The sequence below is a fragment of the Gallinula chloropus genome (assembly GCF_964237585.1).
Source record: "Gallinula chloropus genome assembly, chromosome: 4".
Lineage (NCBI taxonomy): Eukaryota > Metazoa > Chordata > Aves > Gruiformes > Rallidae > Gallinula > Gallinula chloropus.
The window spans coordinates 58,969,556-58,983,471 of NC_140088.1; the positions used below are offsets into that span (position 1 = coordinate 58,969,556).

At 45.6% G+C, this 13,916-nt stretch overlaps 1 protein-coding gene across 1 annotated transcript in view; it reads left to right on the top strand.

Moving 5' to 3' along the window:
- Positions 1–9,858: 9,858 nt before the first annotated feature.
- HHIP (hedgehog interacting protein) overlaps positions 9,859–13,916 on the top strand; it is a gene marked incomplete at both ends in the record, with an annotated part of 69,780 nt that continues 65,722 nt past the window's right edge. The window contains one exon of the mRNA XM_084262863.1: positions 9,859–10,125. Coding sequence (XP_084118989.1) covers positions 9,859–10,125 — 267 coding nt within the window. The remainder of the gene's footprint in view (positions 10,126–13,916) is intronic.

Sequence of the window (13,916 nt, forward strand, 5' to 3'; positions counted from 1 at the left end):
TTTTCTATTTATGTACTATTAATAACCTAAATATGAAACCAAACATAAGCATGTAAGTAAACAGATCCTGATACCAAGCTAGCTAGTGTCTCTCCACCCACTAGAAATAAAGTATCAAGGTGGGGTAATGCTGTAGTTCAGGCGCAGACCAGAAGTTTGTACATAAAAATGGGACAGTCAAGAGGGAACTGATAAATCCTGGGGAACCTGTTCAATGGGCTCTATCTAGATCAAGATACAATGGAAAGGATAAAGCATAGCTGAAAGAACCTTGATTACATTATTCGCTTTTTCCTTCTCTATCATTATTATCCTTTGCCCCCAGAAAATTTCAGTGCTAACTCAATTTTCATTGTATTCATATTTTTGTATTTTCTTCATATAAACAGATCTTTAGCTCCACCCATCAATGGATGAACTGCTGCCTTTGTTGAGAAAGGATGTTAAAACGTCATAATTAACCCATTTAAATGTAACATCTTTTCAGAATTCCATCTCATCCTAACAGTTGAAGGTAAGTGGACCTCAAGACAGTGCAGAATCCAATTTGAGAAATTTCTACATTAAGGATTTGTAAGAAAGAAGCACCGGACTGCTTCCCCAGCAAGTTATTTTTCTAGAAATGTCCTGTTCATGTCCTAAATGACTCCGTCCCTGTAGGAAAACCAGGAAGTCACTCATAATTGCTATGTTACCTGCTTGAAATGATGTTTTTAACATCATGTTAAAAATCATTAACAAAACTTTTTAAAACTCTGCTTCCTACCCAAAATTACTGGAAACTTTAAAATTATCACCTGTCCACTCAGCTCTGTCAAAACAATTTAAATTTGCAGACTTCCAGACCAGTTCATTGATTTCTTGGTACAACAGCACTCTCAGGGAAGATGCAGCTGTCGCTCAGAAGTGTTTCCCAAAGTTTTGGCTGTACAGATTACCTACTCCTGAGACATGCAAGTGCCCTTGGTGTTAAAGTTCAAACCCTTTGGAAAGCCATGCTTGGTGGAGCGATACACAAGCCTCCCAGAAGAACTGAACATTCGGTGTGAGGTTATATAAAAAAACACAGGCCCAGAGAGAACAGCCCACACAGTCCCTCTGCTCCTTCAAGCTGCCAGAGGCACAAGAATCAAATGTCTTCAGGGCCTTCCTTCATTACATATATTCAGATAAGTTTATCATAAACAGTTCCACTGAAAGCACAGTGCTAGCATCTTGTACTTTAGGGGGGGGAAAAAAAGGACCAAAAAAAAAAAGACTGCTGGAAGAAAGTATTCCCTCATGAACAGCAAACTGACCCTTAAGTTTCAAAAAAAGTGTTGAATGGTAGTAGAAACTCGTTTGACTCCCACCCATACTGGACTGATTTGCTAGCAAAATTCAATAACTAGTCCATGATATACATATCGTCCTGCAAACAATGTATTTTTATATTAAAAATCATTAAATATCATTATTCCAGTGGATGGATCTGAAAAAATTGATCCTTATTATCATCCTTTATGGAAGTCAACACTTCACCCATTGATCACTGTAACCTAAGTGGTGACCTACACCTACTAATCTTGTCCCAGACATAGAAAGTAGTCTCCAGCTTTGTACCATCCCAGAAATACTATACTTCCTGTTTTAAATAATCATTTAGGCTCTACTCTAAAAATTCTATGGTGAGTAGGAAAGGTTAAAGTGTTGGAATCATGACCACTTTAAGTCACATTTTTGCCAGAATCAGAACCGAACCTCTGCAGGAAGGGTTAAGTGCAGTCTGTTTACCTCATTCAAACAACACTGAGTCTGCAGTGACCATTCCTTGGGAAATTAGGGATTCCCTCACATCTGCAACAAATTACCTGGAGCAGTACAGCTCATCCTTAAAGTTCATTTGATATTGATTGTAATACATGCCTTAAGGTAAGGATGGAGTGCTTAATCACTTGAATATACACAGAATTTGAAATACTGTAGAAGCCAGGCTCCATATGAAAGTTCCGGGATTGAGGACAACTCACCTGGAGATCAGGGCCGTTATTGTTCGTATCTCACCACAGGCAGACCACATTTGTAAAGGGAAAACCACTATCTTTTCTAACAGGGAAACATACCATAGACTAGAAGTTTTCTGTTAGAGCTGTCCAGGAACAGATGGTTCCAGCATCTGCTATTGCGCCTCCTTATCCTGGATTATTTATGTATTTATTTATTTAATAAAATATGGTTTGGCCTTAAGTTCAGTCAAAGTTCATCTGGCATCCACATCAGTTTACATCTTTATCCAAGGATCTTCTTCGTTCCTACATCTTACAGTCAAATAAAAGAAATGATTCACATGTTGCCACCTGTGCACGAACCTGCAACCTCCTGATTTCTCAACAAGGTCAATGGACTCTGCATCTCAAGGTTTAGAATGTACTTAGCTCAGTCTGTCTTTGAAGACCATATTCCTGGCAACATAACAGCCTGCAAAACCTAGGAGTCCCAAAACCTAACAGTCTGACGGTGCTCCATGAGGATAAACTAGCTTTAAGACCATACCCGTAACTCCAAGCCTAACCTGTGTCTACATTCCATTTTAATTAGAGTGAAGCTGAGCACCACTTTTTAGTTAAAAGTAGACTACTGTAAATAATCTAAGATCCACATGCTTGAAATTTGCTGTGTCATGGGAGGGTGAGCAGGCCAAACTCAGTCACTTCAATGATGGGTTCCCAAAACACAGCCTCTGCAAGAGCTAGTTGTTTACAAAATCACCTGCTTCTTCCAACTTTTTCTGTGCGTGACTGGAAGTCAGACTATGGCTTTAATCCTCTCTAGTCTGATCTCATTCAGACAGGATTTAGGCTGCTAACACAATGCACCCAATGTCCCTTCAGGCACACAAGGTAGAAAAAGTTACTAAAGGTAAAATTTGCAACTGCAGGTCAATGCAGGCTAAAAAGACACTTCAAAAGGATGGCAGGCACCATGTGTGCATTACACTGGCACAGAGAGGACAGCCTAGAAGTGAACATGAGCCTGCAGAAGCATGTGTCGTGCCAGATATGTGAGGCAGCTTTCGGCACAATTCTGAAGCCATTTAACACCATCCAAAAGGACTGATTTTGAGCAGGCTGCCAGCATGTGTCTAAGAACAATCACTAGGTACACTGGTATTTTCCTTTCTATGCCAGGGAGCTTGGTAGTTCTGAGAACAGCGTGTTGAGGAGTGTACATATTTGAGCTGAACTCCCTACTTCCTGAAAGATAAATTGTGGTACTGACTTAGATACAGCTTTCTGAAAGCTACATGGCACCCATGAATGAATTACATGTTGTTCTAGGAAAATGTATGACAATGGTTGCTGGCTCCACCATTATTTTCCACCTGTGGGATAAAAGTTTTTTCACTGTTCAGAAAGTAACCTCGAATGGCATAATTCATATAAGCATATATGCTCTATAGGCAGCAATGCTGTATGTGGTGCCTTAGGCAAACCTTATATGAAAGCTGAATTTCCCAAAGCTCCCATATCAAATACAAATTGACTCACGCAGATTTATGTAACAGAGTAAAATCCACACGCACTGCAACACTGGATTCCACAGATTTTCTCTATCTGACATCCCAGTCATTGAGCAGCTCACAGCAGAGCTTCATGACTGCTTAGTTTTGACACTGCCAGGCTGCCATTTCCATCCTCACACTCAGCAGGCAAAAGAGAATACTAGGTACATACATTCAAGCCCATTATTTAGCTCTGGCATGCACAGTACCACTTATTCAGACAGGCTTTTATTCTTTTGATAACTACAATAAGCATTTCAGAGTTTCCTTGACGGCATCTTACACAAATTGTTCCTGCAGCAAGTTAAGGATACTTCAAACACTGGAGCATGGGCTAGCATACACGTGGCTGGTAAACTGCAGCAGGCAATGGGATTACTACAGTCCCTGGTAAGAGAGAAAGGTTTTCCCACAGCAGCTTCCCTTGTCTCTTTGTAACACACATAAATAGAGAGATGCTGTTGAGGTGAATTACAGCAGGTTGTGAAAGTATGCAGACCATAGGCAAGAGGGCCTCTGGAGTCTTCATTCCTTCACAAAAATTGTTTGCTTTATCTGCCTTCTAGTCAGCCCAGCCTGTGCTGCAAAACCGAACGTGCGTAATTGAAGGTTCGTGTCAGCAGCTGACGCGATGTGCTAAAATAATCCGTAGTTCATATTCCCTGATGGGCCAATCAAGTGGAGTTAATATCAGCCCAATACTGCCTTTGTACCCAGACGGGACTCAGGGCTTTTTGAAGTCATGTTTAGAGAGTAGACACATTAGTTTACAGCCCCAAATGGTCCAGGTGGCTTCAGCTGGTTTAGAGGATTTCTAAGAGCCATGGGGAACTCTGTGGTAAAGACATACCCTAAAAACCTCTCTGTGACTGTCTGGGCACCTATTTTCCCATAAAAAAATATCCTAACAAGTCCTGTTCATTCATGTTATACCAGCTTTCACACCTCGTATTCGTGGTATGCAAAGACAAGCAACATGTTATTCTCTACCCCGTGAAATGATGGGGGCTATAGTATAGGGTGGATAGAACCAACCCGAAATGTTCTGGCCAAACTGAAAGATTCGGCTACATCACAAAGAGAAATATAAGCAAAAAATATAATAGTTTTATAAACTTCTGACTAACCACAAGATGCTTTAATGAAACCATTCCAGCAGTTTTCCTTCTTCATTACCAGAGGAGTTGCTACAGCAAATGGACTTGCAGAGTTCACAGCTGTGGGGAACTCCTGCCATAAAGACTGTCCTGGAGTCAGGGTTTCCTGATATTCCAGTTCTCTGCCTTGAAGCCACAGGAACCCTAGCCCCAGTGATGCAGCAGAGAGCCAGAACAAACTCTCAACTTCACTTCTAATGGGACTCTCAGGACAGTTGGGCTCTCACCCAAAAAAAGCCAGAAGCACGGGAGCTCAGACTGCCAAACCCTGAGGTTCCTGCCCAAGCCCTCATTCCAAATTTCCAGATTGCTGGGTCTCTGTCCATTTAGCTGACAGAAAACAGGAGATGGGACCTTTGAGCTTCAGGAGCCACAGCTCAGACAGGAGCCTCAGAACTTGCACTCTCAAGCTCAGTTTTGTTTCAAAGTAATTTAAATAAACTGACTTTAGAAAGATTTTTGTGCTTCCTAAATCAAGCATACAAAAATAAAATTTAAAGGTCTTTTTTTCAGAGTTTAATCTAGAAATGGAACTCTGATTTTGAGCATTTACTCAAATGTTCCTCACTTGTCTATGACATAGAATGGCCCCAATGAGAATACAGAACCAGAGAACCACAGACTATCTGGAGGTGGGAACCGTAAGGATCACTGACTCCCAACGCCCGGCTCCTTGCAGGACTAACAGAGTAGAATCACTGGCTTCACAGCACATGCCACAATTTCAGAAGAGTGCTCAAAATAACAAGTATAATGTTACAATGGACTTGGTGAAAAGTGTATTGGCAATAAGATATGGAGAGATTTCATCCTCATTTTATCCAACAATGAAGTGGCTCTGAAGAAAAAGCTTTTTTTTCCTCTTAAAATAAATGGCAAGACAAAAGCATGTTTGAGAGGTTCCATTCAAATGCCAGCTAAACCAAACGTGGAGCCACTCCCCAAGAGCTGGGGTCCACCTGCTTCACCTAGACAAGTGTCCCTGGGATCATCTTCCTGTCTAGCATCTTAAATACCATAATTTCTCAGCGACAGACCAAGGTGAGCACTGATCTATCTCCTAGCATGCTCCAACACTGCAAAGTTCCTCCTCAAGGCATGAGTATGAGGTATTTGCCACCAGTGTGGAAGGGTGTAATTTAGCCCTGGTATCACTGCTGGGAAGACACAACTCATACTGCATAGGCTGAACCGTAAAAGTGAAGTGCCTGCACATGAAGTCCTGTGAATCACAGGGCTATGCAACGGTGTCCCATCAGACAACAGCTGTTGGGAGTTTAGGAGTAATTCAATGTTACTGTTTGCTGCCACCAAACCTGACACCATGAGGATCATTTTGCTTCTGCTCCTACCTGCAAACTCATATGATACCTCTACTTCCCAAAACTGACACTAGCTGTGACACATAACTACACATTTCCTCTTCTTCTGTCCAAACTGCTGAGGAATTTACTAACCTTAAAGCAGGCTTCTTGATGTAACTAAACCCTCTTGAAAAATACATACGACTGTCTGAGAACAAACATAACAATCTGAGAAACAGTAAGTTCAAGTGCATGCCACAGTCAGCCTTATACTCTTTGAAGGGTATTCTGACACATTTAATTCACACAATACAGGTACCATGACTTATCATGAGATAGATACAAAATAGATAATGAAAGCAATGGCATAAATAAGCACAGCCTGTTTATCTCCTGGCCAAAACTAGAAGAAAACCAAAGTACATTCAAACACTGCAGCAGCAATAGCATTTTCTAACACTTTCACACATAATTATATTTAACCCAAAGATTCTCATCTACATCCTCCATACTCTGAGCAAATTACAGAATTTATTCATCTCACTTTCAGCATTACCATGATCAATAATTTCTAGTAGTAAGCTCCGTAGAACAGAATCCAGGTTGCCTTAAAAAACAGATGCATTTATTAACCATAATTCCTATGCATATATTTTTATTTTGTAAGTATTCCCTTATTTCCCTTTACCAGAGGCTGGAAGTCACCTGAAGTTGACACTCTGAACTGGCATATACCAATACTGACATATACTATACAAATGGCCTTAACTCTGCGTTATTTAAAAGGCTTATAAATAAAATCCTGTATCAACCAGATGATAGAAAAAAAGTAATTTGGTAAGACATTGTGTACTTTTAAAGTGTGGAATGTAAGATTAAATTGGGTCTCTTTGCACAAAACCCCAAGAATCAGCAATTTCTATTCAGAGGACCTAAAGAACATTCAACCTTCTTCAGGTCTTGCTTATACATGTTTCTATCACTCTATCACTACAGAGCTTGAAGTTTTGAGCACTTTATATTATACAAGGTCAACAGTATGTTCCACAGAATTTCTGGGAAATGTCTCCATCATAGATCTGTGTAAAATTTCTATGTAGAAACTGACCTGCACAAACTGTCAGCTCTTTCTCAGTTTGGCAACTTGATCTAAATCCCATTTCGGGAAATCATCCATTATTTAATTAATGCACCTCAAACTCGCCTCCTCTGAGAACTGGTACAGGTATACACAGAAACGGATATTTGTGCAGGCAGCACTTGAAGGAGGAAGAAAGGTTATTTACTAATAGTTGTATTACTTTGATCATATAGATTTATATTCCTCACTTCCTCTCCCCTTCAGCAAGACAGGAACTGTGAAGACCAGGCCACAACTGCTCAACAGGAATTTTCACTGAACATTTGTTTTTTCAAGAGGGTATCTGCTCCACAGTCACTTCTTTCCACTGACTTCCAGATTCCCACTCCAGTATCGCAGATGCAAGGCAGACGTATGCAATCGGCTTCAGAAGTATGAGCACCTGCCTGCACAGGGGAAGGGACATATAGACCTCCAGCTGTGCCCTTCTGCCACCACAACTCCACTGCTGTAACCCACTGTAAGGAATCTACTTGGGAACAGAAGTCACTTTATTTTGATCCGGTTACACTGTTTACACCAGAACCACTTTTATTTCAGAATAATCTATGTAATAATCCAGAGTAATAAAAATGGTATTGCTACAGTTCTGCCGTTGAGGCTGCTCATGGAACAAGTTCATGTATTGCAAAGCAAGACCCTTTCCTAAAACTACAAGGCAAGGACGCTGTATCACCACTACTGCTGACAGCCAAAGGGCATCAGTTCACCCATGTATTTCACACATCAGGGCTGTGCTGCACCAGAGACCTCCCTCCTTCATATCAACACAGCTCAGGCCTTGGTTGGGCACGTTTTCAGGCAAATGAGTCTCAGTGGTAAGGTAACTGGTAGTCATGAGTTTAGAAACCACTGGCCTTCAGAAAATGCACTTAAAGGGAGAAGAAACAGCCTTTATGCCTACTTGGTGATTTATCTGATTTGTCCTTGCCAAATTCCTATTTATTTCAGTGCAGACTATGTAAGGATAATTCAAACGTAAATCTGAAGAGACTGGTTTTCTTTGGTTAAAAATAAACGTGAGGAGAACAGTAACAGGCCCTAGTTGCTTTAGAAACAATGCTACTGCACATCAGGAATCCCATGCAATACTACTTCTCCTCTCTCCCTTCTAAGGGGGCTCTTTGGGTGCAAGCCACTTTTGCCTCTATTTCAGGCATCAGCAGCAAGTGCCTGGTAAGAAAACCTTGGGGCTCTATTTGTCCAGCTGTCCTTGACCCTCAAGTCCATGGCTGTTCCTGCAGCCCCACTACTACTGCTCCTGAAGACTTTCCCCCACAGGCAGATGCTCACACCTCCTTCTTCCTCACTGCGGGGCCCCATACCACCTCCTTCCCAGGGACCTCGGCCTCTACCCTGGGCTGGTGTTCCCTGGGCTTCCGTCTTCCTCCTTCCCAAATTCACTCCACCCCTGTTCACACTTTCCCTTTCCGGCTGGCTCCTGGCCTCCCAGGTGCTTTTGTTCCACCGAGTGCTGAATGCTCTGTTCCTCCCACTCTTTCTTCCCGCTCACAGGTGTCCCCTACACACAGGAACACCCTACCGTTAGCGACCGCCGCCACGTCAGGCACCGCCATTCCCAACCGGTGGCACTTTGAACTCGGTCTGCAGGGTGGGAACGCGGGCGCGAACGTCACTGCGCCGACAGACACCGAGGGGCCATCCTGCTGCACCTTCGGTAGAAGGAACGGGTGCTGGAGCCCCGCCAAAAAGCCACCAGAGGCTGACGGCGGCTCCCGCGGTTTTGCCCGCGGCCGCGGATGCCTGTCAGGCTTCGCCCTGGAACCTTCCGCGACGCTGGGGGATGCGTCGGAGCGGCAGCAGGCGGGCGCGGCCCCAGGGCAGCACCTCAGCCCTCAGGGGAGCGGGACCAACCTAGAGCGCTCGCTCGCCTTCCGCCAGGCACCGACACGACTCCACCGACTCCCACCCCCTCCGAGGGCCCTGTCTCCCTTTATGCCGGGCGGCAGATGACCGAGGCGGCGAGGGGCGAGGCGACCCCCCCCCCCGCCGGGCCGCCGCCAGACCGCTACAGGGCGGGGCGCCGCCGCGTGCTCCGCGCCTCGCGCCGGGCGCGGCCCCGCGCCGCTCCCGCTTCCCGCCGGGCCCCCACGGCGGCGCGGGCGGCGCGCGCGGCCGGTGCCGCCGGGTGACGTGCAGGGCGCGCGGTGGCAGCACCTCCCCGCGCGCGGCTTAAAAAGAAGAAGAAAAGAGGGAGCGAAACATGAGAGCCCTAGTGAGCCGCAGCCGCCGCCGGCAGCAGCGGAGGGGGCATCGCCCGGCCCGGCCGCCGCCGCCGTCCCACCTCGGGGACACCCTTCCTATGGGACGACAAGTGAAGGGCTGCTGCCGCCGCCCGCTGCCCGGCCCGCCCCGAGTCTCGGCGCCTCGGCGCGGCAGCGGCAGCTGCTAAACCTGTGCCGCTTGCACAACTTCGCCGGCTCCGAGCATCCTCCGGCCGCGCCGGGGCTCGGGGCGGCTCGTTCCCCCGTTCCTGCCTTTTCGCGTCCGCCTTTTTCGGAAGCGGGGGTGACCGAAGTGCTTTTTCCTCCGTAGGCTTTTTAATCGCCACCGTTACTATTCTCCTCCAGACTTTCCCCTTCTGAGGGAGGGAGGTGGTTTCCTGATCCTAAGTGCAAAGAAAAGTCAGTGGGATTCCCCTCCTTCTCCCCCCACCCCCCCCTTTTTCGGGTGCATTCACACGCTCCCTCAGGCATGATGCTCAAGATGCTGCCGTTTAAGCTGCTGCTGGTGGCCGTGGTTCTGTGCTTCTTCGAGGGGGATGCCAAGTTTGGGGAGAGCGGCGCCCGGAGGAGAAGGTGCCTCAACGGGACCCCGCCGCGGCGGCTGAAGAAGCGCGACCGGCGGGTGCTGTCCCCGGAGGCCCCGGGCGGCGGGGAGGCGATGTGCCGCGGCCTCTACCCCCGCCTGTCCTGCTGCTCCCGCACTGACGCGCAGGGGCTGCTGCACGCCGAGGCGAAGGTAGGCACCACCTAAGGCTGCTTTGGGGCTTGGGGGAGGTTCGGGGCTTTGGGCTTTTTTGGGGGTGGTGGTGATGGGGGGGGGGGTGTCTCTTTTTCCGCGCGGGCTCCGCGCACCAGACGCTAACCTGCCGCCTTCCCGGGCGGGGGGCTGCAGCGGCGGGGGGGCGACCGCTTCTGTGCGGGAGGCGAAGAAGAAGCAGAACCGTGCCACTGGTGCGTGATTTCTTTCCGCGGGACACGCGGGGAGCCCGGCGGCGAATCCGCTGCCCGGGAGAGGACGGGCGCTCCGCGGGGAGAGCGCTTCGCTCGCCGACGGCCGTGCGTGGAAGTTACTTTGCGTCCGCAACGCCAGAGTTGCCGGCGGTGGCCGCGGCCCCGGTGCCCGGCTCCGGTCCCGGGGCGCCGCGGCGGGCCGGTGCAGCGGGGCCGGGCCGCCCGCGGGTACCGCTGCTCGGGCGCGGCTCCGGGGAAAGGTGGAGGAGCTGGACGGGCTCTGGCTGCCGTCCGGGCACTGGCAGCGCTCGGGCTGTACGATCACTTGGCGGTGGTTTCCGGTTTATTTTTTCTGGGGTGAAAAATCACGTCCAGTCTGCTCCACATGTTTAGTCGGGAAGGGCTTCGGATGGGAGACGGTGCTGGTGTACCAGAACTTCGTCATCACCAGCCTCCTCGGGGCCCACGTATTACTCACGGTTACGTGTCTGGGCTGCAAAAGACCCCCGCAGTTTCTGCTGCGGGACCCGGGTCCAAGAGCGGTTTCTCGCCCGAGGTGTGCCGTGAGATACGCCTTCCTCCTCACATCACCTGGCAGCGGCCCTGCGAAGAGCAGCACCTCTGCTCACCGGTGCCTTAAAAGTGCCCGTTCTCTGCTGCCTGTAACAAGTTAAATCCTGGTCCTCAGCCTGTTGCTTAAGGCTTTCGGACGCCTTGGTGGTGCCTGACCCGCGGGAGCGGCATTGATAAACGCTGCTGCCATGGCCAGCGCTGCAGCCAGGGATGTGCGCAGGGAGGGAGGCTGCTGAACAATGTCATTAAGAATCACTGCACGCGAAATAAACAATCAGGTGTATTTTATTATTTTTTTCGGGGTGTTTTGTTGGTTTGAGGTGGGGGGATTTTCTTTCTTTTTTTTTTTTTTTTTTTTTAAATCCTGGTTCAGGTTTAATTAAGAATTCCTCAGTTACAACTCTGTAGTTGTCAAGGTCTGAGAGGCTCTTGGAAAACTTGTGTTTCACTCTTGCTGGCCCAAGCATAATAAAAAAAAAAATACCCAGCCTGAATCGAATTTTTATGCTCAGTTCACGGTAGATTTCACTCCATTCTCATGTAAACAGCTTCTACGAATCAACATATGTGTCTGGGTGGTATCTCTCACTTTGTTTTGTAACAAAAAGCCATATTGCATCATTTAATTTGCTCAAGTCATGCAAATAGGAAAAAATCAATAGGACAAAAAGGGGTCGACTTATCCTCCTCCCCACTAAACTGCTGCCCACACACAGAGTCCTGTTGCTTATGGCAAAAGAATAACAACAACACCATTGTGTTTGTTAGTTGGTTCACTAATGGGTGAAACTGGAGAACATCATTCTCCTTCAGTCCCCAGCTCTGTCCAAATGTTCATGCCTTTTGAGGGAGCATTTGTCCTACCCCCTCTATTCCCAGATGAGTGAGAACTGTCTTACTGCAGGTTTTCAGCTGCAGATCTCTCTTTATTCATACCATATGCAGCAGCACTTTGAGATTCAAGGCAGATATATTTCTTCATGTTGTCTAGAGACGGTGTCATTAAGCTCCTGTGTGATAATTGAATTAAACTATAAACTAACCACACACAGATAACCTGAAAGATCTAGCTGGGAACAGGGAGAGAGAAAAAAAAGAAAGAAAAAGGACTGGAAAATATGTCCTTAATTCACCCTGTTTGCAGTGTCTCAGTGGCATATATGCTACTGGGATTATTCAGAGCTTGGAGACCCTTCTAGTAATTGCCTGAATGCAGTAAACTGGGAGTTGAATTTTGGTTAGTTTTCAATCTGCAGGCAGCTGAAGGGTTTATTCTCTTTATTCTTTGAAAATACCTTTTAATTCCCTTTGGTGTTTGGTTTTTGTTGTTGGTTTTGTTGTTGTTGGGGTTTTTTACTAACAACCTGATATATACATGAGGAATTGGCCTTATATGTCATAGTGGATATTTCTGATCTGTTGAACCTGGGTTTTTTTAATATAAATTACACTTTTAAAGGAACAATTTTTTACAGGGTTTTAAAATCAGACTGGTTTTCACTTGAAGATTAATGTTTCTGAAACTTGCAAATCTGCTTTATCGTATCAGTGTGTGCTTAGAAAACATGTCACAGTGTGTGTCATTTATATGTGACAGAATGAGGTGGTCATTCCATAAAAGACATGGCAAACTATTAGGGAATACATTTGAATGGAACTTTTCTAAATATGCATTTTTAAAGGTGTGTTCTACTACAGTTCCCAAACCAGTTATTTTGAAGTCTGTCATTTATCTACACTATGGCGTGGCTGTGGCATTAACAAATCTGAATCTTCTTTAAAAAACAATCATTGAGCAAGATCAGTAGACATTATTATGAGAGTTTCTTGGTTGAAATGCCAGATCTTTTGAGAATTTTTGACCAAATAACTGATCTGTGATTATAATGAAAACACTACCATTGGCTGCACTTTGGGGAACAAAAATGGAGCTACCATATTGAGCAGACGTAACACTGCAGTGGCTCCAGTAAGATCTTCACATCCTGTGGTTGACATTTAACTCTTTCTCTTCTCGTTTTCTGCAGTATCCCCTTGTTTGTCAAGGGCTACTGCATCCCAGTGGAACATTGTAATATCAGTTTTGCTCAAAGTTTGCTTACAGCCCTACAAGCAAAGAAGTCCTCTCTACCTTGGATGGTTTCACAGCCAAGGCTGTCAAGGAATGGGTGAAAAGTAATTGTTTTCAAGTGTGCCCTTCTACAATCATTTGTTTGCTCTGGCTCTTTCCCGAACAAAGGCTATTGTTGAGCACATCCAACTAAACAAATAACTCATCTTGGGGTCCCTTTAACAGCTGCCTTAGTACAATGATCTATTTACATATTACCCTAAAATTGAAACCGAACTCTTTAATGACATAATCCAGCACTATAATGCAGAAGAAGCATATGTTCAACCCAACAGCTGAACAATCTCGTAAGCATATGATTTTTAGACATAAATGATTGTGTATCAAATACAGCTTAATGAAATGACTTATTTCACTGGGTTGTTTTTTTTTTTTTTCCTGTTAACATAAAAATTGTCCTGCCTTTCTCAAACTTGATATGACAGAGTACGCGAAACAGACGACAGTACTCAACATAAAGAATCTGTGTCTATTGTGTCGTCCTCTGTTTCTTCTTCTTGCACGATTCTTTTTGTGAACACACCAGTTTAGCACGCTGTGCTTTCCTGTGCATTCCAGGATTTATCTTACCTTTCGTCTCCCCGTTTTACTTTCATGTGGCTAGAGATTAAAGGATGATCTTACAGATGTTGTAAATTAGTCAGCAGTAGGCATAATCATTATTAGGCATGTTGCAATAAATGTTTGGAAGTTTTACATATTTTCCAGAGCACAGCTAGTTTAAACCACTGCAGTTTGATGGTTTCACATACAACTTTAAAAATTAAAGCAGGAAATTAGTTTACATTTCTTCAAAAGACCAAAGCCATTGTCAACTTTAAGGTCATTTTCAAAGTAAAGATCCAACAGAAAAAGCTTCATTGATATAAGCA